The 25,324-nt window shown below is 39.9% G+C and overlaps 1 protein-coding gene across 3 annotated transcripts in view; it reads left to right on the top strand.

Annotated features, from left to right (window-relative positions):
- Positions 1–25,324, top strand: part of LOC127649389 (cell adhesion molecule 3-like) — a 100,619-nt gene that overhangs the window by 67,989 nt on the left and 7,306 nt on the right. Inside the window, exons 4-11 of one of the 3 annotated variants that reach the window (XM_052134457.1) lie at positions 1,351–1,503; positions 2,550–2,687; positions 3,155–3,325; positions 6,792–6,882; positions 9,828–10,000; positions 10,272–10,637; positions 12,759–12,779; positions 16,140–16,265. In XM_052134457.1, coding sequence (XP_051990417.1) covers positions 1,351–1,503; positions 2,550–2,687; positions 3,155–3,325; positions 6,792–6,882; positions 9,828–10,000; positions 10,272–10,637; positions 12,759–12,779; positions 16,140–16,265 — 1,239 coding nt within the window. The remainder of the gene's footprint in view (positions 1–1,350; positions 1,504–2,549; positions 2,688–3,154; positions 3,326–6,791; positions 6,883–9,827; positions 10,001–10,271; positions 10,638–12,758; positions 12,780–16,139; positions 16,266–25,324) is intronic. The other 2 variants (XM_052134454.1, XM_052134455.1) reach the window with 2 other exon arrangements.

The raw sequence follows: 25,324 nt of genomic DNA, 5'->3' as shown, positions 1-25,324 counted from the left end.
AGAAATATGCACACACTCTCTCTCTCTCTCTCTCTCTCTCTCTCTCTCTCACTCACTCTCACACAGTTACTGTAAATCTGCATGTTATCCTTTTTTAGGCTTTTGCTGTAATTTTTTTATATTGGATCTAAATGGCAGTGGACAATCTGAAAACTGGGGAGAGGGGGCTCCTTATAAACATGAACTGCTTGGCTCATGAGTTTTAATTAGGCAATGTAACATTCACCCAGTACTCCTAACTCAATTGCTGATAGGCAGGTAAATTGGCCATAGTAGGATTACCAAAGTCATTGTTTTACGCAGCCAGCTAAAAGCATTTTTGCATCACAGCCAGAAGTAATCTTCTAACCCAAATCATATTAGACTACTCTTAACTTTTATTACTGCAAAGTTCCCTTCCCATTCCAAAATGGCCATTAATTTAATGAAAACGAATCTCTAAAAACAGTTGTTTTAGATATTTTCACTATTATGATGTCACATCCATGAGCACATTAATATATGGTCACCCGTGTTTACATATTAAGCAACTTTGGCCTGCCCTGATAAATCACATAACAGACGCCATTAACTTATAGAAGTCTTAAAGGAATACGTCACCCTAAATTGAAATTTCTTTCATTGAATCACCCTCATGTCATTTCAAACCTGTGAGACTTCTGTGGGACACAAACAATAGATGTTAGGGAGAATATTAGCCTTAGTCACTGTTCACTTTCATTGCATCTTTTTTCCATACAATGAAAGTGAATAGTGACTGAGGCTAACATTCATGTTGTGTTCCACGGCAGAAAGGAAGTCATAAGTGATTAGAACAACACAAGGGTGAGTATATGATGATCGAATTAAATGTTTTGTGTGAACTATCCCTTTAAAGTAGCGAAAGCAGCCTGTTTATAGGTCTTACTTTAGATTCAATACTTTATTGCCATACCAACATAGTTGTCTGTAATTTTTCTTGGTGAGCTTGTAACAATGAAAGTAATATCAGCAGAAACAACAACATTGATAACAACAATAGCAGCCAGAGTATCAGTACAACACAAGGATCAAGATACTAAGAAAATATTACTGAGAATAACACAAAGATCTTGCAGTACATCATTGTAAAATGTAGGGTGTAGATGTATAAATGCATGAGGAGATAAGAATTTGAAAAATCTACAGTAAGTACTATTGAGGAAACGTGGACTTTTACGTGTGGACTTTACCACTGGTTTTGGTGTAAGAAGCTGATGTTATCATTGGTTTTCAGGGGAAAGAAATTGAATCTACTAAATTGTAGAATATGGTCCTTGCATTTCTTTTTTTATATTTTTGCATCCCTCTTATCTGCCGTCTCTCTTTCAGCACTTAAAGATAACCGCATCCAGTTGGTGAAGTCCACAGCCACAGAGCTGATAATCACCATTGCAGATGTTCAGCTGTCAGATGATGGAGACTACACATGTTCCATCTTTACCATGCCTGTACGGACGTCACGGGCCACTGTTACTGTACTTGGTATGTGTGTGTGTGTTTCATTGTCAATCAGGGTTTTAGGAATCAATAGCGAATGCTTTGGACTACAATGGTTTCCACTGCTTCCCCTAAAATTTCATTTTAATTGCACAAATTACATTTTCTGAATACATAATGTTTATTACATATTCCCTCTTTTATTCACTCACTTCCATCTTTGCTTCACAAATGTATTTCAGTATATTACAGATTAAAAGACTTTTTGGCAGATACCTGTACATTTGTTTGTACATTGGATGACAGGCTTTAAAATTTTCATTTTGTCCCATCTGGATGCCGTGCTTGACTGGATGCCTATTGTCTATTAATGTATTTTTGCAACAAAAGACTGACAGCATTGGAAATGTAAAACAATGCTGTCTATCAGTCAAAATGGCAGAGTAACAGCAGTCTGTTGTTGCAGTATTTGGTTTAGCATTTCTAATATATGTCTTTTGCCATTGGCATTTTTAAACATGGTAAATATATCTATAGTTCTGTTCTGGGAGCCATATTGCAGACATAAAAAAAAAAAGTATGTTTTTTGTTTTTGTTTTGCAATTGATTTCTGACATCTGTGCTTCCCCTCTTTTATAAAGCACCTGGCGTTACTGGTAAGAATGTTTGATGTGACTAGGTCCACACGGAATCTGTAGTTTTTCTGTATTCTGCGCAATTAATTTATATATGGTAGAATGTGCTAAATGAAGCTGAAATGACTTGATTTTTGTTGGCAAATAAAAGTGATATTAAATCAGCTAAATTATTTAATAAATGAGCACCTAAGGGGGGGGGGGGGTAGAACTTGTGAATGACAATGCAGAGCGAATGTGAAGAAATGAATGCAGGAATGTGGATCTCTGCAGGTGCAAATTCCGTGTAGGCCTACTAAGTAGTTAGCTGTTGTTGATAGTGGCCTTAGGGAGCAAATGTGTTATTTGTTTATTTAGACAGTTCCATCAGATCACATCTGAAAATGTTTGTTGTTTATATTTGACTTGTACCTCTTTCTTTACATTTCTCTCTCTTTCCGTCTCCCTCTCTCACAGGTGTTCCAGGTAAGCCAGTGATAACAGGCTTTGAAGATGCTGTTCAGGAGGGCAGCAAAGTTACTCTCACCTGTACAAGTTCAGGCAGCAAACCTCCTGCTACACTACGCTGGTACCGTGATCATGAAGAGCTAAAAGGTAAATGTATACCTACATATACATACACAGAGATCAGGTCAAAAATCCTTCTTAACCAAACTCTTATTTTTCAGTTATAACAGTGTTTAATGAGTGTGTGTGTGTGTGTGTGTGTGTGTGTGTGTGTGTGTGGCGTGTATTTATCACTTTGTTGGGACCAAATGTCCCCATAAGGATAGTAAAACCTGAAATTTTTGACGTTGTGGGGACATTTTGTCAGTCCCCATGAGGAAAACAGCTTAGAAATCATACTAAATTATGTTTTTTAAAAATGTAAAAATACAGAAAGTTTTCTGTGAGGGTTAGGTTTAAGGTTAGGAGATAGAATATATATAGTTTGTACAGTTTAAAAACCATTATGTCTATGGAAAGTCCCCATAAAACATGGAAACCCAACATGTGTGTGTGTGTGTGTGTGTGTGTGTGTGTGTGTGTGTGTGTGTGTGTCTGTGTCTGTGTCTGTGTAGGCCATCCTGAAGTAGTGGAATCCAACCCTGATGAACCGACCTACACAGTAACCAGCGAGATCACCCTCTCTGTCACCAGAAATGATAACAACGCCCTGATCACCTGTGCGGTCGATCACCCATCCATCACCATTGGAGACAAGCAGACAGAGCAGCCACTCAGCGTCTTGTGTAAGACACAAACAGGCTTATTTCATCCTGCTTTTGTGTAGAGCTGGGCAGTGTGATGTTATGTACAGTGAGATGGTAAAAATGAATCCACTTTTAGTGATTCTACTATACGCTGTATATCCGTGTTAAGATTTTTAAAAAATCAAGAGCAAAATACTTTAGTCTACTCACCAAACTGTGTCGCAGATGAGTGTTTACAGGTAGACAGCTTCGTTGATTATATTGGAAGAGATTTGGTATACAATAGGTAAATAAGGTTGCTAAGCAACATCGCAACTTGCCCAATTAATTTTAGAATTCAGTTAATTCAGTGCACTATTACGTGTGTGCATATATTGGCAATTTTACAATGACTTTGAACTTCAGATCATCCAGTTACTGTATATTTAGAATACTTTTTTGAATTTCTCTTTTAACTCAAAGTGTTATCAAATTTGAAGCTGCCAGACTTATAGTGCACTTATAAATGTATCGCATTTTTGGTTTGTGTCCATCAAGTTCCAAATAATAAAATAAGATGAAATACCTTTCATTTGTGAAGTAGTTGCTGTAATTCACTGGATTATCAAAAAATGAAGGCTGTCGATTGAACACGTTAATTCAGATAATTTATATAAAAAAATATTGCATTCAATTAATCAATTAATCATGCCACTGTAATAAGGAATTTTCCTACCAAAAGAGCAATATAAGCTTGATGTGCCACCTCCACATTTTTGCGAATCAGCGTTTTCACACCTTTTGTTTCGGAACCTGACGTGTTTTTTCCCTTGGTTTGGTTCATTTAGGCATATATGAACATGACAATCACACTCGGATCCGCACCAAAACAATTGGTCTGAGACCGCCTGAACAAGTTGGTCTCAGACTGATTGCAAACAAACTCTTGAGTGGTTCACTTGTGGTGAGAATGCAAACTGACCTAACGGACCAAACAATCCCTATAAAAACCATGAACAACTGAGGGATCTTTGGAGAAAACATCTGATGATCAGCACTTCTCTGTAATTCATCATCAAAATGTGGATATAGCCTTTTGGTAACTATATTAGATAAATTGCACATTTAAAATAGGAGCTGTTTTATCATTCCTGAGGTAATTTTAGTACGATCGTTTCTCTCTTTTCAATAACGGCAGAACACAGGTAGGATGGCAAATAACAACTTATTCTGACAAATAAAAACATTTTACTCTGCTGTTTGTGTGTGTACATGCGAGAGAGGGAGAGAGAGAGATCTTTGAGAACAGGCATGTTTCAATGGAGAAATAATGCAAAAGCAACTAATGACGGATAAAAATAACCATGACGGAAACTCTACAACTCATATCCATCCGAGTGACGGATAAGGTGGGGCACAGCCTCTAACTGCCGATGCTCGACAGATTGATGAACTCATTTGCAAAGCCGATTTCTGTGGACTGATACCAGCGATAGGTTTAGGTTCAATTATAAGAAAATAAACCAAACAATTTGTTGATTTCTAAAGCCAGTTTTTGAACTGTCTAATGAATGCTTTGTCTGCCACAATAATGTAATGCCATTAAATTATCTGAAACATTATATTTATTATATATTTTTCAGCAATCATTGATATATGCAATTAGTTAATGGGCATATAATGTAATTAATTCGATTAATAAATGTAGCTATTTACAGCTTTACAAAAAATAAATAGGGATTACCATTTTTAATAAATAATATTTAAAAAATAAAGTTATTAATGTCTATATATACACTCACCTAAAGGATTATTAGGAACACCTGTTCAATTTCTCATTAATGCAATTATCTAATCAACCAATCACATGGCAGTTGCTTCAATGCATTTAGGGGTGTGGTCCTGGTCAAGACAATCTCCTGAACTCCAAACTGAATGTCAGAATGGGAAAGAAAGGTGATTTAAGCAATTTTGAGCATGGCATGGTTGTTGGTGCCAGACGGGCCGGTCTGAGTATTTCACAATCTACTCAGTTACTGGGATTTTCACACACAACCATTTCTAGGGTTTACAAAGAATGGTGTGAAAAGGGAAAAACATCCAGTATCGCGGCAGTCCTGTGGGCGAAAATGCCTTGTTGATGCTAGAGGTCAGAGGAGAATGGGCCGATTGATTCAAGCTGATAGAAGAGCAACTTTGCCTGAAATAACCACTCGTTACAACCGAGGTATGCAGCAAAGCATTTGTGAAGCCACAACACGCACAACCTTGAGGCGGATGGGCTACAACAGCAGAAGACCCCACCGGGTACCACTCATCTCCACTACAAATAGGAAAAAGAGGCTACAATTTGCAAGAGCTCAGCAAAATTGGACAGTTGAAGACTGTAAAAATGTTGCCTGGTCTGATGAGTCTCGATTTCTGTTGAGACATTCAGATGGTAGAGTCAGAATTTGGCGTAAACAGAATGAGAACATGGATCCATCATGCCTTGTTACCACTGTGCAGGCTGGTGGTGGTGGTGTAATGGTGTGGGGGATGTTTTCTTGGCACACTTTAGGCCCCTTAGTGCCAATTGGGCATCGTTTAAATGCCACGGCCTACCTGAGCATTGTTTCTGACCATGTCCATCCCTTTATGGCCACCATGTACCATCCTCTGATGGCTACTTCCAGCAGGATAATGCACCATGTCACAAAGCTCGAATAATTTCAAATTGGTTTCTTGAACATGACAATGAGTTCACTGTACTAAAATGGCCCCCACAGTCACCAGATCTCAACCCAATCAAGCATCTTTGGGATGTGGTGGAACGGGAGCTTCATGCCCTGGATGTGCATCCCACAAATCTCCATCAACTGCAAGATGCTATCCTATGAATATGGGCCAACATTTCTAAAGAATGCTTTCAGCACCTTGTTGAATCAGTGCCACGTAGAATTAAGGCAGTTCTGAAGGCAAAAGGGGGTCAAACACAGTATTAGTATGGTGTTCCTAATAATCCTTTAGGTGAGTGTATATATATATATATATATATATATATATATATATATATATATATATATATATATATATATATCTTCACACCTGAGTTAAGGCTGCTCTTTGCCTGCTCAAAATTATATGTAAAGACATATTGCTGCATAAAAGCCAGTCAAATTTATGCCTGCTCAACCCACCTCAGCAACTAGTATCAAAGGCAGTACTGATGGTGCTTTGGTTCTGTGCCATTGAAATGCAGCATCAGAGCAGCCTTAAACTGTTGATGTTGTCATTATAGAGTATATATTTCATAATTTCGTTTCATTTTTAAAAGTATGATTTTGAATTTTCATATTTCTATATTCATAATTTTATATTTGAAACATTAAATGTGTAAATGCATTTATACCACCTCTGAGCAAGATTAAATAGTCTGTGTAAATACACCTAAATGCCACATTAGATGCCTGAAGACAAAAGCATCGTAAACATACAGTAGAGAAAAAGCATTAAATGTGTATGTGTGTGCGTGTTTGTTTTGCAGTTTCTCCAAGTGTGCAGATTCATCCTGAGAGTGATCTGCCCAAAGAAGGGGAGAAGTTTTACTTGCAATGTGTGGGAAACGGAAACCCAGAGTAAGACACACATGCACACACACACGCGCGCGCGTTGGTGCGGCTATCCTTATGAGAACTCTCCATACACATAATGATTTTTATACTGTACGAACTATACATTCTATCCCCTAAACCTAACACTCACAAAAAACTTTCAGTATTTTCACATTTTCAAATAAACATAATTTAGTATGTTTTTTGAGCGATTTGAATTATGGGGATACTAGAAATGTTTATCACATTTATAAACCACATTTATAGCATATTACCCTTGTAATTACCAGCCAGTTTGTAACCTAAAAAATGTTCCTCATAAACCACCCAAACCTGCCCACACACAAACAAACACACACTGAAAATGGTCAGCTTATTGATCTTCCTTCTCTCTTTTACACACGCACACACACTTCTGTTTGACAGTATCACAGATATATTTGTGTTGATGTTACATGAGATATAGAGAGAGCGAAAGAGAAATCAGAGACATTATTAGATAGAGCAGATTTAAGTACAGACCTGCTATGATGTTAGTAAGTTCAAAAACACTCCCTTTCTGGATCTGAAGGATAAAACATTATTATTTTAGATATATTTATTACATTTTTTGTTACTTAAGCCTGGTTTTATCACATAAATATTTCACCATGGGTACTGAGAGTGATGTTAATGTAATTGAATATCATCCTCTGCTGGTGCAGGATTGCATTACAGCTTATTATGGCCACTGATATCCATTAGCATAATAGAATGGACTATTTCACCACATTTAGAAACCTGTCTGTCACTCATTTCTCTTTCCCTAACAGTCCCTGATACTCTTTATCTGTTCCTTTTCCTTTTCTAATTCCTTACTATAATTCTTCATTATCTTGTCCTACTGCAAACAGATTTGCTGTATATACTGTTTTGTGTATAAATGAATGGGAAACAGTTATCCTATCTCACACATATGCTCACTTTTGCATTGTAACAGTGAGGGAAGCCCAACTGTCAGTCACTTTCTCACTCCTATATCAGATTACTCTCGTTGTGATGTATTCAATAAGTGTAACCATGTCATAACCAGGGGTTTTCTGCAAAACCAAAATGCGAAGCAACAAAATCAGAGCCAGTCAGAAAACTTTTGATGTTTAACATCAACAGCTATGTGGAGCAGGATTTTGGAGCATTGAGATTATGCCATGGATGGAGCCATCCTGCATGGTGCAATAGAAACTAAACAACAGACAACATTTTTCAATGCTTTAAGATTAGCCAAAAAAAAAAAAACTTTTAATGCTGCGGGATCCCGGTGTCATGATAAATCGAGTCTGCCTGGTAAATCAAGTCCCCATGGGGGTAAACATTTGTAATGCCTCAGCAAAAACCGTGTTATTGTGATAGCATGTCATTGAAGTCTAGGAGAACTGAAAAACACAAGCAATCTAATAAACATCTTTAATTTCACAATCTATAACTTCAGTGGTATATTATTATGTGTAACATATGATTTATAAGACATTAAATGTAATATTTACATAGTTAAAACAGCATATACCATAAAGTGAATTTGTAAGATTTTTAATCAGGCACAGAATAGAGTACCCATTAATACTCTTTGAGCCATGGTTACTCGATTTACAGGGTGGACTTTATCATGACACCAGCAAGGAGACAGGAGGATGCATTTTTCTTCTCTTCTCTTCTCTTCTCTTCTCTTCTCTTCTCTTCTCTTCTCTTCTCTTCTCTTCTCTTCTCTTCTCTTCTATTAGCCTCTATTAGCTTCTCTTCTCTTTTTTTAAGTCAATGGAGGAGATCCATCAGTACGCTGAATAAGCTGCTTTTGTAGGAAACAGCTTAACACTTAATGAATGACAGCCTGTCTGCTAATCTTCAACATGTTTTACACTAAACAATCCTTTTGGAGTGAACAATATGTGAAGTTTACAACAATAAAAACGCTGTTTTATAAGAGAAGACAGAGACTATTTTGCGACAGGTATCTTTTCATTCAATGGTATCCATAAATGGTAATACACTGTTGTAAAACTCGGAAAGCCGTTCGTTGACCTCAGGGCTATTTTTTTGATTGGCAGTCAAATCAGCAGTGACACCATGCAGCGACTACCAATAAGACTGCAGACAGATGAGCTCACATGATGCAGTTGAACACAGCAGTCGATTATGAATGCTTGCTAGAATCCCACAATACTGTGACTTCCAGCCATTTAAATTAAAACAACAATGTAATTTCTGTGCAGTTTCTTCTAGCGACACCAAACAGCCAGAACCACAACATTGAAAATTTGGATTTTAAGCAAAAAAGTATTTGAAAATAATTCCGTTTCAACAGTTGAAGAAGTACATCATCTTGGTACTCGTAGTACACTTATTTTTGTTTTATTTTCTGTGTAAACATACTACTTACACTACAAAACGGCTTAGAATATTGCAGAAGTGTGCGGTTTGGGATGCACCTTAGGTCTGTCTTTAAAGGTGTATATGCTATCGTTAAAAGTAAATTTGCGTTCAATCTGACAGCAATTAAATAAATACAAAAAAAAGCATGTTTCTAGATTCTGTTTCTGGAAACTGACCTTTCTGTTTGTGAATAATGTGACCTGTGGGTGAGGAGTGTCACATCATCATGGTTTGTTAAATTGGTGGTCACATGGTTGACTTCCTCTCTGATTGACTTGAGTTTGGTTCAGTTCACTTCACAAGTGATTAAGTTCTGCTGTGTTCAGAACGTTCTCCCTCTGTGCATCCCTCTGTGATGTGTTCAGTTCTTTTGATGGTGTGCCAAATAGCAAAACCCTTCAATCTGCTCAATTAAAGGACTCTTTTCGGCTTTACTTTTGATGTTAAATTTCAAAACGCTTTATATGTTTTGTAATCTCTCTCTCTCTCACACACACACACACACACACACACACACACACACACACACACACACACACACACACACACACACACACTAACAGACCGACTGCATTCGAGTGGGAAAAGAAAGACGGAGAGCTCCACCCATTGGTGAAGGTGGACGGTGCGTTCTTGCGATTCGAATCCCTCAACAAGTCGGATAATGGCATTTATCGGTGCCTGGCTGATAACGGGATCGACAGGCAGGATGGATCCTACACCCTACTAGTGCAAGGTACTTATAAAGAGACAAATGAAAGGGAGGGAGGAGGGAAGACTGGATTAAAAAGGTGTTTGTTTTTCTGTTTTCATCATCATTATTTATGTTACTGTTTTACATTACTTTCACTTCACTTTTGTTCTGAATTTACTTTCCTTTATTCTGTTTCTCTTTTTGCATGACACCATCTGTATTTTCTCTTCCACTTTTCTTCACATCCATCATCCATCACTCCATCCTTCCTATATCATGCTCTGTTGTCGTTTCTCTCCCTTTATCTTCCAAGACCAGAGAGATCCAGAACTACTCCTCCTCACCTCTCCTCCTTTTCTCCCTACATCCTCTCTTACATCTCTTCCTCATTCCTCTGTTTCCCCCTCTACTGAGGGTAAAACTCTTCCTCCTTTCTCCTCTTCCACTTCTGTACCTACTGTATATACTCAATCTATCTCTTCCACGCTCGCTCCTTCACCCACTCCCTCTCTCCCTCCTTCTCCTGAAATTCCCACCAATTCCCTATCCAACGCTCTCTTCCCTGATATTTCTCTTCCGCCGTCCTCTGTTCCTACTCGTACCCCTTTGTCACCCCCATCATCACCTACTGTCACTCCTTCATCTGTCCACAAGCTGAATGGAGTGTACACTTTTACAGGTAATTCTCCACATGTACAAACTTAATTACAGTTTAAATATGCAACTGTGGCATTACACTGAAATTAATCTGATCAAAGTTCTGGTTGTGTGTGTGTGCGTGTGTGTGCGTGTGTGTGTGCGTGTGTGTGTGTGTGTGTTGTTGGGATGGGCATGAGTACTCTGAAGTTACAGCAATGATCGATCTTGAAAACACAGTAATTGCGTGACTTGACTTTAAACTTGTTTTAAATTTTTCTCACTGATCAAAATCCAGTAACAACTAGGGATGTCAAAAGTACTGGAACTTGAAATTAATGATACCATTGTACAGTATCGGAGGTACTGAGCACCGACTCAATTTAAAGGAATGTTATGGGTTCGATACAAGTTAAGCTAAATTCTGATAAAAATCAGCAGTATTTGTGGCATAATTTTGATGAATCGTTCCTCATTCATTAAAAAAATAATAATAAAAAGCTAAATTTGCAGTTACAGTAAGACACTTACCGTACAACGGAAGTGGTGGGGTCAGTGCATAAACATAAAAATACAAACTGTTTCAAAAGTATAGCCACAGGACACAAACAAATTTACATAATTTTAATTTAGTTACATTTCTGTTCAATATGATTTTATTGTGATAAAATCGCTTATCATACTCTCAAGGTTTACCGGCATTGCATCATCATGGCAATGAAATTGTAATATTGGATATAACGTTATACTGATAAGGATAGTAAGCAATTTGATCACACTAAAGTCATGTTATCATGTATAGTGTTTACATCTTGTGGCTGTACTTTTGAAACGGTGTATGTTTTAATGTGTTTGGACTCGCACTTCACTTCCATTGTAAGCGCCTTACTGTATCCACCATTTTTGCTTTTTTTTAACAATTCAAAAATATTTGTATTGTGGTAATCAACATGATGCCACAAACGATGTAGATTTAGGTTAACTTGTTTTGAACCTGGAACATTCCTTTAAGTAGTTATATATTTGTATTTGATTACTGGATTATTATTGATGCTGCTATTACATAACGGGGAAAACAAAACTTCTATCTTATTGCACTTCTATCTATCTTTGTTTTTTTTTTTTATTGCTTATAACGTGTGTCTTTGTTCTTAATTGTATTACTGTTGCTTTTCTTGAATACTATAATATTAATACTTGAATGCCACAAGCCATTGTTGCAATTTAATAGGCCAGTTATATTAAAATTTAAGTTTTTATAGTTTTTAAACTTTTGAAATATTCAACAACAAATTCGTTTTTGCTGTGATATCGAAATTGTTATTGAGAGCCATGACATTTTGGTATAGCGAAAACCCCAGAAACAACGACTGGATGTACAAATGAGCTAAAAAGGTCTTTATTGTTAATTTCATTTTCAGCTTACTGTACGGGCCAAATTGTCAAACTATGCAGCAACAGCACTCAACACTCAATAAGGGGTGCTTAACTTGACACGGCATCTCAAAAACAAGAAGCTTATGATGCGAGACACTGAAAAAACAGCAATGGCTAAAGACACCAGCTGCCGCATTAAACCGCAGCATAGTAATGTCCATAGACCAGCAATTAAAAATAGTGCAGCTGTGTAGTGGATTTATCTGTCGAGTAGTCAAGAAGACAAAATGACCGAAATGCCCATTCCTAGTGTGTAGATCAGCTTGAATATGTCAGTTTAAAATTGAACAGATTATGTGTGCGAACAGTATGAGAGAGATAGAGATGTATATTGAGATCTGCAGTTCTGTATAATAGAAGCATTTTGAGCAGCATCTGCTGTCATCTTTGAATGTAATGCAGGATTTAACCCGGCACATCTCACGGCAAAGCCTCTGATTATCCAGAAACACAATCTCACACCACACCTCCCCTCAAGCAAACATTCGCTTTGATTATTTTATTATTTCACTAACAAAATCCTTCTTAATACTCTTCAGAGATACTGATTTATTTGGTTCTGTTGAGCGAGCACCAAAAAACATATATGCTTGCACACGTTTACGTTTTTCATCGTTTCTCTTTGTTCCTCTTTTTGCACTCATGCTTCACATCTCATGCTCCCACACTAATGTGGTCCTCATCCACCCATCCATCCATCCATTCATCCCTTCATTCTCTTGAGAAGAACCCGGAGAGAATGCTGCAGGTACTGTCTAAACACTTTCTTTCTCTCATTCTGTATCGTACTAGCTTTCTGTTTTTCCCTTTTAGGACCTCTCTGAATGTATCTCTTCGTTCTATCTATCCTCCATCTGTCTGATTGTCTCAGGGGACTTTATTACGGATGTGGGCGTTTTTTTCAGCTACAGAATTGATATGTCATTATGAAGATAGTTAATTGTGCTGCGACATTGTTAATGAAAGCAAAGCATTTGGTATTACACTGAAAACATTGATATCAGCGCAAATTTGTTGGTTCATTGAAAGCTTAGAATTCAATTAGGTTGACACTGAAAACTGCATTTTTCAGCCAATTTGAAAACAATCATGCTTAGAAAACCGTGGGAATGAGATACATTATTGTATTGATGTCTTGGAAGTACAACTCAATTTCTTGCTACAGGGTAGGTCCAACCATCTATAGCCTTTTGAAAAAAGAAAACAAAGTTACTGTACATCATCAGCCAGCTGTCCACTTCATCAGTCTGGTTATATTCAGACCCCCTTGGTAAAGGACGTGAAGCCTTTATGTCATTATAAAAAATTGTGCATGTGTGAGCAATTGCTTGGTACAACCCCAAGTTCTACAAGGACTGGGGATCACTAACTGCCTTCTGATTTACGATACAGACAGTATGACACGATTCAGTACATCAAAATATCATGGGAAAAAGTATTGCTATATATATAAATATCGATACATAATGACTTGGGAGAAGGTTCCAAAAATGAAAAAGTTTGCTTTTAGACACACACAGAATGCCAGTTGTATTCTACCTGCCATTGCACAAAAAATGAGAGCCGTCACCAAAAGCAATTTTTGCAGTGAAAAATGGCAATAAGAAATGCATTACAGTATATATTAAGCAAATCATAAGTCGTCACAGCTGCAAGTTAGGCCAGATTGATTTCAAACCAATTGCAATCTGTACTGGAGTCACAATGGACCAGATCCTTGTTTTAAAGGGGAGTGTGATCGCTTGATGTGCACTTTAGCTTGGAAAAGCAGCTTGTACACCAACAAAACGCCATGAATTTTGACGTCAAATGCCTTCGTTCTGCGCCAAAAGCTCTGGTATGAAAACGCCCAATAAACAGCAGTACTTGAAAGACTTAACGTAAAGTCTGCCAGTATGTTTTGCCAGACATAAACACTTTGTTTAAAGTGTTTTAAACATAAAAATTTTAGCACAAGACATCAATACAATCATGCTACAATGTCTTTATGATTAATACAGAACTCATAGAACAGTGACACTCATACACCTCAGTGAAGCCTCCTCTAAGGTTTGTAAACACTTAAAGGGTAATTCACCTATAATTGAAAAGTCTCTTATTATTTTCTCATCCTCATGCTATCCCAATTGTGGAAGATTTTCTTTCTTCTGCAGAACACAAACTAATATTTTTAGAAGAATATCTCAGCTGTAGGTTCAAGATTTATAGTAAAAAAAGAAGTCATATTTCTGTTCTCAACTAAAATCACTTAAGAAGACATGGATTAAAACACTACAGTCATGGATTACTTTTAAGTTTACTTTGTGAGGTTTTTTTTAAGCTTTTGATTTTGATCACCATTAACTTGTATTATATGTTCAGCAGAAGAAGGAAAGTAATACAGATATGGGATGGCATAAAAGTATGTTGATTATGAGAGAATATTCATTTTTAGGTGAAGAATTCCTTTAAATCAGACAGTACCGTTATTTTTTTATCTTAAATAAGTCTGATATAAGTAATATGGTAAATGGTCTGCACTTATATAGCACCTTTTTAAGCCTTAACGGTATTCAAAGTGCTTTACACTGCGTCTCATTCACCCATTCACACACATTCATACACCAATGGCAGTAGAGCAGCTATGTAAGGTGCTAGCCTGCCATTGGTAGCAACTTGGGGTTCAGTGTCTTGCCCAAGGACACTTCGGCAGGTGGAGTCGTGTGGGCCAGGATTCGAATCACCAACCCTGCGATTAGTGGCTGACCCGCTCTACCAACTGAGCCACAGCCGCCACAACAACATAATGTAATACTGAGAGAGACTTTTTCAAAAGTCTTACTTCGAATGTTACTATCACATATTTAACTCCAGTGATGACCCCTAATAAAAAGTTCAACTCTTTTTTTCCTCAGTGTTTTCTTGGACTCTTTTTGTCTTTCCTCTTTTCTCCTCCCCTCCTTTTCTGTCTGTTTCTCTTTTCATTCTCTTGCTCTCAGGGCTTCTTGTCATGTCACTCACCACTCACTTTGTTTGTCCTCCTTCATCCTCTCCACTCTCATCTATCGTGTTTTTTTTTTTATTCTCCTGAAGCGTGTGAGCATCAGGGTGACTGTTAACTTGTCTTGTTTTGATGGAGTATTGTTTAAGAGGAAGACAGAGCTTGTGCCGTGGGTGGGAGTAATGAATGTCGTTCATGCTCTCTGAGTCCAGGCAAAGTCACTGAAGCTTATGATGGACTCTTCACTGAAATCTTGCTGTTGATTATTCATGTGGTTCCTTTCAAACACAGAGGTCAGCTGCACTTGTGGCTTCGCACTAGATTGAAAATGACACTGTGTAGTAGCTTGCAGTTCTTTGTACATTCTAAAAATATTTTTTTGCGAGATAATAGGAAACAAGACTTGTTCATTATTTTTGGTACAACATTTGAGTGAGAAAGAAAAAAATATCAGCGGTGATCATCTCTTATGTGATACCTTAGTTCAGTTTGTTTGCTTGAAAATGTCAAGTGCACTCTTACCGTGGAGAAAAGGCTTGAAGTTGTTTCTTAAGATAATCAATGCTGTGCATTAGAGCTGAAGAGAAAAATCGATTCACAGTTGCATGAGAAATATTTGAATTTTAAATGAATTATTAATAGTTTTGTTTATGGAAAAAAGCAGGTGAATGTCTGGTGGTTCTCTTGAATTTAGGTATACACATTTTTCCCACAGCCAGACAAAATTTTCCATCATGCTTTGTGTGAATAGGGGGGTAGGGTATAAAAAGTATAAAAGCTTCCACTTACTTCGAAAAGAATGAAGCAAATCACTATGTCTTTACCGCATATATAATTGCAAAATATTTGCAGCGCTACAACATTGTTGAATTAAGATGCTTCAAAGATTGTTTTGCAGTTGCATCATGACTCCCTGAATCAAATTTTTGATCAAATTGTTAGGTTTAAAATTCCCCCCCTAATTGTAAAAACACTAAACTTTTTATTCTTCTGAAAGTCTCTCTCAAATCCTTCTCTGATTTTGCCTGGTCAGTAAAGTTAGGACGTGTGTTTTCAGTTTTCATTCTGATTTGAACAATGTTCATCCTCTCTGTTTGGCTTTGACTGTCTTATCTGTCCATTTCTCAGACCCCACAGCGATGCCCACCTCCTCAGGAGTAGACCATGCTGTGATCGGTGGAGTGGTCGCTGTCATTGTCTTCATCATGCTTTGTCTCCTCATCGTCCTCGGCAGATACCTAATCAGACACAAAGGTATAACACGTACACTCCATCCTAATCAGAAACAAAATAATTCCTGTCTCTTTCTCTCTCTCTCACACACACACACACACACACACAGTTCTATTCAGACACAAAGAGATCACACACACATACACACATCTGGGACGTCTGGAGGACTTCAGTATAACCTTCTGGGACTGTGTTGAGAGTCCTGTCGGAGAGTTTGGCAGCATCCAGCCCCATCTGAAGCTTTTTATAAAAAAAATGTTTACCTTTTTTGTAGATTTTCTTTCTTCAACAACACATTTTAGACACTCGACCCGTGATCTCATTCTGGACTGGGATATTATACTTGTAAATGAACCACTTGTCTCACAGGAGCTAGAATGGTGCAGCAAGAAAAAGCATGAAGAAATAGAAAAGAGAAATGGGCTGGGGAAATATAAATGGCTGCTCATTCTGTAGTACAGGGGAAAAAGAAAGGAGTATATTCTAAGCGAATTCCTTGATATGACATCTTAATAAATTTCACAATATGCGCTGTACATTGATTCCAAAAGGCCAGTCATGTCACATGCACATCAAATATACATGCACATCAAACAATAATGACAGTGTTTTTTAATTGATGCTGTGTGGGCAGTAAACTGTATATTAAGAGTACATACACTACACTTTTGTAGCATTTTTCCCCTCTGAAATCCACTTATTAAAGAGTTTAACACCCTAAATAATTCTGACATCATAAATGTCACCTTTAAAATAACCATTTTGAAGAGTTCAAGCAGTCAACACTAACTCAGTCAGACTGTGTTACTGTGCCAACAGAGGGACATGATGTAAAGGGATTATGAGAGTTGTGCTGCAGCACCCTCTGTATCTGTCTATGACTTATGGTGTAGAACTCAAGAAAAGCTGTCAGAAACTCTTCATCTGGAAAAAAAGAGCCTGGTTTTAGAGTTATGAAAAATATACAGGGCTTTAAAGAAGTCATATCATGATGAATCTAAAATATTTTTTTACTGAAAGTTTACTATTTGATGTTAACACTGTAACTTTCAGAACTCAAAACATCCTCCCCAGTCGAAAAGTATTATTGAAACTAGGGATGCACCAATTTATGGCCAATTATTGACCAAATTAATACCATCAGCACACTGGTTATAAACATGAAATAAAATCACCTATTGTTTATTTATAATTGATTAGTAACACACTTTGTAAAAACTCTGTGAATTAAAATAAGAAATTCTGAAATAACAATAGCCACAATATGTAGGAGGATTGGCACTCCTAACTTCAATCATGTGATATTTATTTTTTTATTCATTCTCGTTCTCACATTAATAAGGAAAAATGGCTTTGAAGACATGACAGTTGTGAAAGCGCTTACCTATAGGCTATATGATGAGGAAAGCCATCCAAAACACTTGAAACCAGCAGACTTTGACTTCTGAGAAATCGGTATAATATCCATTTATGCTCAATGATTGATTGAATTAAGACTGAAATCACAATATTGCCTTGTGCTATTGCTAAACATTAAAAGACTGCGTTTTAAAATATTGGCTGCGTCCAATTATGCATACTTCCCTACTATATATTATGCCAAAAACAGCATGCCAGTAGAGTAGTAGGTCCGATTCCTCAGTATTTATGAAGCAGTGAGAGAGAAATACCTGGATGACCTACTATTTATTTGTGGATTAACTGGACACTTAAAAGAATATTCCATGTTCAATGCAAGTTAAGCTCAATCGATTCAGCATTCGTGACAATATTGATTACCACAAACAATATTTTTGACTTGCCCCTGCTTTTTTTTAATAATAGCAAAAATCTGAGTTACAGTGAGGCACTTACAATGAAAGTAAATGGAGGCCAATTTTTGAGCATTAAAAGACACATTTTTTCAAAAATATAGTCACAAGACATAAACAGTATGCAGGTTAACGTGATTTTACTGTGATAAAATCACATACTAACTTTTCTGTGTAAAGTTATAGCCAATTTTACAACTTTGTTTGACAATGTAGTGTAAACAAACCCTTAAACCCTAAGTGTGACGTAATGAAGCTAGGAAGCAAGTTGCAAGTTGACAATTAGTTTATTGACAGTCAAATTGAGAAGATAGGGGAAAAGTCCGGGGTGATGGTCTAGTGGCGCAGAGTCTCCAATGGTCAGATGATCGTGGTGAGAAGAGTGAAGAGAAGTGTTGAACAGACACGGCGAATCCGGGTAACAGCAAACAGGACACGAAACAGGGACAACGAGAGAACTGGACTGGAACTCTGAAGAGCTGAACAACACCGGACATCACAAACAACGATCTGACAAGGAGATGAGAGAGTGGTGAGAATTTAAAGGGAATGGGAATGAGTAACAGCTGGTGAGAGGAGTGATTGCGGCAGAAGCTAATCATGGTACAAACAACACGCCCACACATTCACGCACCCACACAACACACACTAAGAACAAGGCACGAGACAAGGAAGAGACATAGGATTAAATACCGTGACAGTACCCCTCCCCTAGGAACGCCTCCTGAGCGTTCCCAGGCTCCCTACCTGCCGATTGTAGTCATCGATAAGGGAGTGATCCAGAATGTCTCTGGCCGGTACCCAACCTCTCTCCTCCGGACCGTAACCTTCCCAGTCCACCAGGTACTGAAATCCAGCGTCCCCTCCGTCTTGAGTCCAGAATACGGTTGACCGAATAAGTAGGTTCCCCGTCTACGAGTCGCGGCGGGGGAACCGAACCGGCGGGTTAATCGCGGGAATAAAAGGCGGGTTTTATTTTGGATACATGAAATACGGGGTGAATTCTCCTGTACGCTGGAGGAAGGTTGAGGCGGACTGCCACCGGACTAACGATCTTGGTGACAGCGAACGGGCCAATAAATTTAGGTGCAAGTTTATTAGATCACGAACGTAGAGGAATGTTCTTAGTAGAAAGCCACACTTTTTGACCAACGACGTATACGGGAGGCCTAGACCGGTGGCGATCAGCTTTGGCCTTGGTGCGTGACCCCACTTGGAGTAGAGTCTCCGGGCCCTAGTCCAAGTGCGGTGACACCTCTGGACCGAAGGCGTGAGCCGGAGGGACCGCGACTTCGGATTCCAGACTAGGAAAAATAGGTGGCTGGTAACCTACACTACACTCAAACGGAGATAGGCCCGTGGATGATACTGGTAGCGTGTTGTGGGCGTACTCAACAAAAGACAGTTGCTGACTCCATGAGGAAGGATTCTTGGATACCAAACATCGTAACGTTCTCTCCAGATCCTGGTTGGCTCGCTCAGATTGACCATTGCTCTGGGGATGAAACCCTGAGGACAGACTAACAGTCGCTCCCAGTAATTTACAAAATTCTCGCCAAAATTTGGACACAAATTGGGGTCCTCTGTCAGAGACCACATCTGTCGGGAGGCCATGTAGCCGAAAGACGTGGTCAATGACAATCACCGCTGTCTCCTTGGCAGAGGGTAATTTGGGCAAGGGAATGAAGTGGGCGCCTTCGAGAACCGGTCCACCACGGTTAAAACTACCGTGTGTCCCTGTGAGGGTGGGAGGCGGTGATAAAATCTAGAGCGATATGGGACCAGGGTCTCGATGGCACCGGCAGCGGTTGAAGTAACCCGTCTGGGGGTCGATTGGAACTCTTACCAGTGGCGCAGACTGAGCAAGCCAAAACAAAACTGTGAATGTCACGAACCATCAAAGGCCACCAGAATCGTTGCTTGACTAAAAACTTAGTTCGATTAACTCCTGGATGACAAGCCACATTAGAACAATGTCCCCACTGAATAACGCTGGACCGTAACCCCTCCGGCACAAACAAACGGTTCGGTGGGCACCGAGCGGGGCGTTACCCTTCTAAGGCCGTCTTGACCTTCGATTCGATCTCCCATGTGAGTGTAGAGATGAATAGAGTCTCTGGTAAATGCACTCGGGAGTAGACGGGCGTTCGGAGTGATCAAAAATACGTGATAAAGAATCGGGTTTGATGTTCTTGGAACCCGGGCGATGCGAGAGTAAAATCAAAGCGACCGAAAAAAGAGCCCACCGAGCCTGCCTGGAGTTTAATCTTTTAGCTGTCGCGAATATATTCCAAATTCTTGTGATCGGTCCAGGCGATAAAAGGTACCCCGAACCCTCCAACCAGTGGCGCCATTCCTCCAAAGCTAACTTGACTGCCAACAACTCTCTGTTACCAATGTCGTAATTACGTTCGGCCGAGGACAAGCGATGAGAAAAAAGCGCGCAAGGGTGTATCTTGTCGCCTGAAGGAGAACGCTGGGATAGCACTGCGCCTACCCCCACCTCTGATGCATCGACCTCCACCACGTAACTGACGTGATGGATCAGGGGTTATCAGGATGGGGGCTGAAACAAAGCAACCTTTCAGTTTGGCAAACGCAGCCTCAGCTGCGTCTGACCACCTGAACGTTGTTCTGGGGAGGTCAGGGCGGTCAGAGGTGTGGCTAGTTGACTGAAATTGCGAATGAAACGCCGGTAGAAATTGGCGAACCCCAGGAATCTCAGTAGGGCCTTACGAGACTCTGGACTTGGCCAATCTACCACAGCCTTGATCTTCTCAGGATCCATGCGATTCCCTCAACCGACTAATGATGTACCCTAAGAAAGGAACAGACTGTGCATGAAAAGCGCATTTCTCCGCTTTGACAAAAAGCCCATTCTCTAGCAATCTCTGAAGCACTAGCCGGACGTGCTGCACATGTTCCTGGAGAGAAGAAGAAAAAATCAATATGTCATCCAGGTAAACATATATGAACTGATCAACCATGTCTCGCAGCACGTCATTGACGAGTGCCTGGAAGACCGCTGGGGAGTTGGACAAGTCGAACGGCATGACCAAGTATTCAAAGTGCCTCTGGGGTGTTAAAAGCGGTTTTCCATTCATCCCCCTCCTGATGCGGACCAAATGATAAGCATTACGTAAATCCAATTTCAGTGAAGATGGATGCTCCCTGCAACCTCTCAAAAGCTGAAGACATCAACGGTAGAGGATAAGTATTCTTTACCGTGATGTTGTTCAGCCCCGGTAATCAATGCAAGGTCGCAGAGATCCATCCTTCTTCCCCACAAAAAGAATCCGCCCCGGCTGAGAAGAGGAAGGCGGATGAATCCATTAGCTAGAGAATCAGAAATATATTTCTCCATAGCCTCCCTCTCTGGAATCGAGAGTGAATATAACTTGCCCTTAGGCGGAGATGTACCTGGCAATAACTCTATGGCACAGTCATAGGGACGATGTGGAGGAGAGAAGCCGCCCGAGACTTACTGAACACCTCCTTCAGGTCCAGGTACTCCATGGGCACGTTAGATAAATCCACCGCCTCTTCCTGAAAAACAGGGACAAAAACAGGCGAACAGGCAGAAACAAGACAAGACTTATGACATTGAGTGCTCCACGCTGACACAGACTTAGACTGCCAGTCCACTTTAGGGTTGTGATGGGTGAGCCAGGGATGACCAAGGACGATGGGGGCAAGAGGAGTGTCCAGTATGTAGAAGGAGATGGTCTCGGTGTGATTGCCTGGCGTGGCAGAGTGATGTCTTCAGTGGCTAGGGAAATGGTGGGAAGTTTCTGGCCATTGAGGGCGTGAACAGCGATCCGGTGAGTGAGAGACTTGAGGGGGACTTGGTGGTTGAGTGCAAAAGTGTAGTCCATGAAATTTCCTTCGGCCCCAGAATCCAGAAGTGCTCGACAGTCGTGGCGGTGATTAGACCATTGAAGACTTACCGGAAGGAGGGTAGATGTGGATGAGGTCTTCTCGTGGAGATCCCACCCGATAGTAGCCTCATACTTGCTATCGGGCGGATCCTTTTAAAGGACAGTTGTAGGCAAAATGTCCAGCACCACCACAGTACAAACACAGTCCCTGGGATCTCCGCCTTTCCTTCTCCTCCGGAAAGCCGGGCTCGACCCACCTGCATGGGCTCGGGATCACAGAGCGAGGGCTGAGCAGCGTCCCGCCTCCAGAACATTGACCGCCTAATCCTCTCAAGGGGCGGTTGGTTTGTACTCGCTGTTCCATTCTGGATAACCTTGCGTCCACTCTAAGCGCCAAGGCGATCAAATCGTTTAGCTTGGTGGGGAGATCCATGGCGTATATCTCCTTTTGGACGCGATCAGCCAGCCCATGCAGGAACATGTCCCACTGCGCCTCCTCGTTCCATTGGCTCTCCGCCGCTAGCGTCCGAACTTCGATAGAAAAGTCTGATACAGATCTCTCCCCTGGCGCCAAGTCGACCAGCACTCTGGCTGCCTCTCTACCGGAGACAGCGCGGTCGAAAACTTCGCTTCATCTCCGCGGAGAGTGCTTGAAAAGAGGTGCAGCATTCATCTTGATTCTCCCACACCGCCGTTCCCCAAAGGGCGCTCTCCCAGAAAGTAGCGTCAGGACAAAAGCGACCTTGGTTCTTTCATCACAGAATGTTCTGGGTTGTAAAGAAAAATGCATTGAGCATCGTGTTAGAAAAGCTTCGGCAAAAATTAGGTTCACCTGAATATAGCTCTGGAACCGGTAGGCGGGGCTCCGACTGGGAGGGGCTGGTGGTGGTTGAGGAATCAGCGGTCGCGGGTGGCGCAGTGGGAGCTCGCAGAAGTTGAATTTGCTGGGTGAGTCCGGACACCTCGCCACTAGAGCCTGGACAGCGTGAGCCGTGTCATTGAGATTCTTCTCCTGGTTCTCCATCACGAAGTCTGCTGTTCATCCACGAATTCTTCTAGGCTGTCTGAATTGTTACTCGCTGCTTCCATCTTGTGGTCAGATCGTTCTGTGGCGTAATGAAGCTAGGAAGCAAGTTGCAAGTTGACAATTAGTTTATTGACAGTCAAATTGAGAAGATAGGGGAAAAGTCGGGGTGATGGTCTAGTGGCGCAGAGTCTCCAATGGTCAGATGATCGTGGTGAGAAGAGTGAAGAGAAGTGTTGAACAGACACGGCGAATCCGGGTAACAGCAAACAGGACCGCGAAACAGGGACAACGAGAGAACTGGACTGGAACTCTGAAGAGCGAACAACACCGGACATCACAAACAACGATCTGACAAGGAGATGAGAGAGTGGTGAGAATTTAAAGGGAATGGGAATGAGTAACAGCTGGTGAGAGGAGTGATTGCGGCAGAGCGCTAATCATGGTACAAACAACACGCCCACACATTCACGCACCCACACAACACACACTAAGAACAAGGCACGAGACAAGGAAGAGACATAGGATTAAATACCGTGACACTAAGACTGTAGAAATTACAATTTAAAAAACTTAGCTCAAATAATACATGGTTTTTAACAGAAGAATTATTGTAAATGCTTTTATAAAACTTCCAATGTAAGTGCTTCACTGTAACCTTGATTTACATTTCTGCATTTGGCAGACGCTTTTATCCAAAGCGACTTACAGTGCACTTATTACAGGGACAATCCCCCTGGAGCAACCTGGATTTAAGTGTCTTGCTCAAGGACACAATGGTGGTGGTTGTGGGGATCGAACCAGTGACCTTCTGATTAACAGTTATGTGCTTTAGCCCACTACACCACCACCACTCTATTTATTTATTTAATTATTTTATTTTATTTTTTTTTTAAAGAAATGTATGGATGTCAAAATAAATTTTCATACCACAAATGCTGTTGATTGAGCTTAACTTGTATTGAACTCAGAATATTCCTTTTAACGATCCCATAATCCCTCGTGAGCTGAGGCGAAGTCACATTCAAAACGCTGGAATTAAAAGAACGGTGGGAGACCAAGAGTCGGACAGCTTTTCTCAACTGTAAGTGCTATTTATAACAAGAAAGTTGTAAATTGTGCTTGTTTAAAAAACCAGAGTGGATTATTTCTGCAATTGTTGTTCTTACGTCATATATTCGTGTCACGGGTCAATAACAACGTACCCGGATGAATTATGTCCGAAATCTATTCATACTTATTTCATGCATACCTAAAGAAGGTACTGTTTTACCGGCCAAGAAATTCGTCCATCAAATACAGTACACATACTGACAGTACCCAGTTTCGGACACAGGGATAGTCTGCAGTCAGCACTATGTAAGTAAACGGCACCCTCTAGCAGACTGGATGGCATTATCCATTATCCATTATATTAATATAATACAGAATTTAAAATGGGGGTTTAAAACATTTTATTTTTCCATAATGTGGTTGGCATTCCTGTGGAATTGCCCAACATTTGCATAGTATGAATTTATAATGTTCTATCATATACAGTACATACATGTCAAATGTTCTGTTGTTTTGAACTGCAAAAACAGAAGTGCAAAAACATTTTAGAAGTACAAAATAACCTTTTTTCGATTTCAATAAGCATGTTGCCATATTTAGTTATTTTTTGTATCTTTCATTTAGGCTCTTTAAAATGTTGGCCTGTCATGCGTTCAAAAGATCCAATCCATGTTCAATGGAAATTTTATTTTTAGAACAGTAAAAAAGTTTCTGATGACAAAATAAGGTAAGTGGGAAAATATCGGTATCAGCCTATAGGTTTTTGGTAAAATCGGTATCAGCCAAAACTGTGCACCTCTAATTGAAACTAAACTGTAAAAACAGTTTGTTCTGAAATCATTGGATTTCTGATGTCAAAACTCCAAAACCATTAACATAAAATTGCCAACATTTACACATTTGGAGTTCAGAAATGTGGCCAGTCCAGTCACATTAAGGTCATGAGGAGGTAGTAGAATAGATAGTATTATTCCTAAACACTAGAAAAATGATTGCCAGACATTGTGCTGTTCCTGGCTGTGTGTAGCACCTGACACTGCATATCCTTCCAAAGATTTCCAACATTAGAAATGAGCAGTAGAAATGTATTTATAACAAGGTCCCTGATAGTTTCAGTCTGATTTTAATAATTTGTGTGGCACATTTCACCATGTCACAGTGTCATGTACACTCTACAACAAGGCTGCAATTGATGGATGTGGCAGTGCAATCTTAACTGGACCCGAAAGCAAGCCTGCACTTGTATTAGCTGTATAGCAAAGCGCTGTATCTCAATTCACAAGTGAAGAGGGTGTTAACCTAGCAGTCTTAAAG

This window comes from Xyrauchen texanus, chromosome 9 (genome assembly GCF_025860055.1).
Source record: "Xyrauchen texanus isolate HMW12.3.18 chromosome 9, RBS_HiC_50CHRs, whole genome shotgun sequence".
Lineage (NCBI taxonomy): Eukaryota > Metazoa > Chordata > Actinopteri > Cypriniformes > Catostomidae > Xyrauchen > Xyrauchen texanus.
The sequence above is the reverse complement of the archived record's forward strand: the minus strand, read 5'-3'. Positions and strand labels throughout refer to the sequence as shown.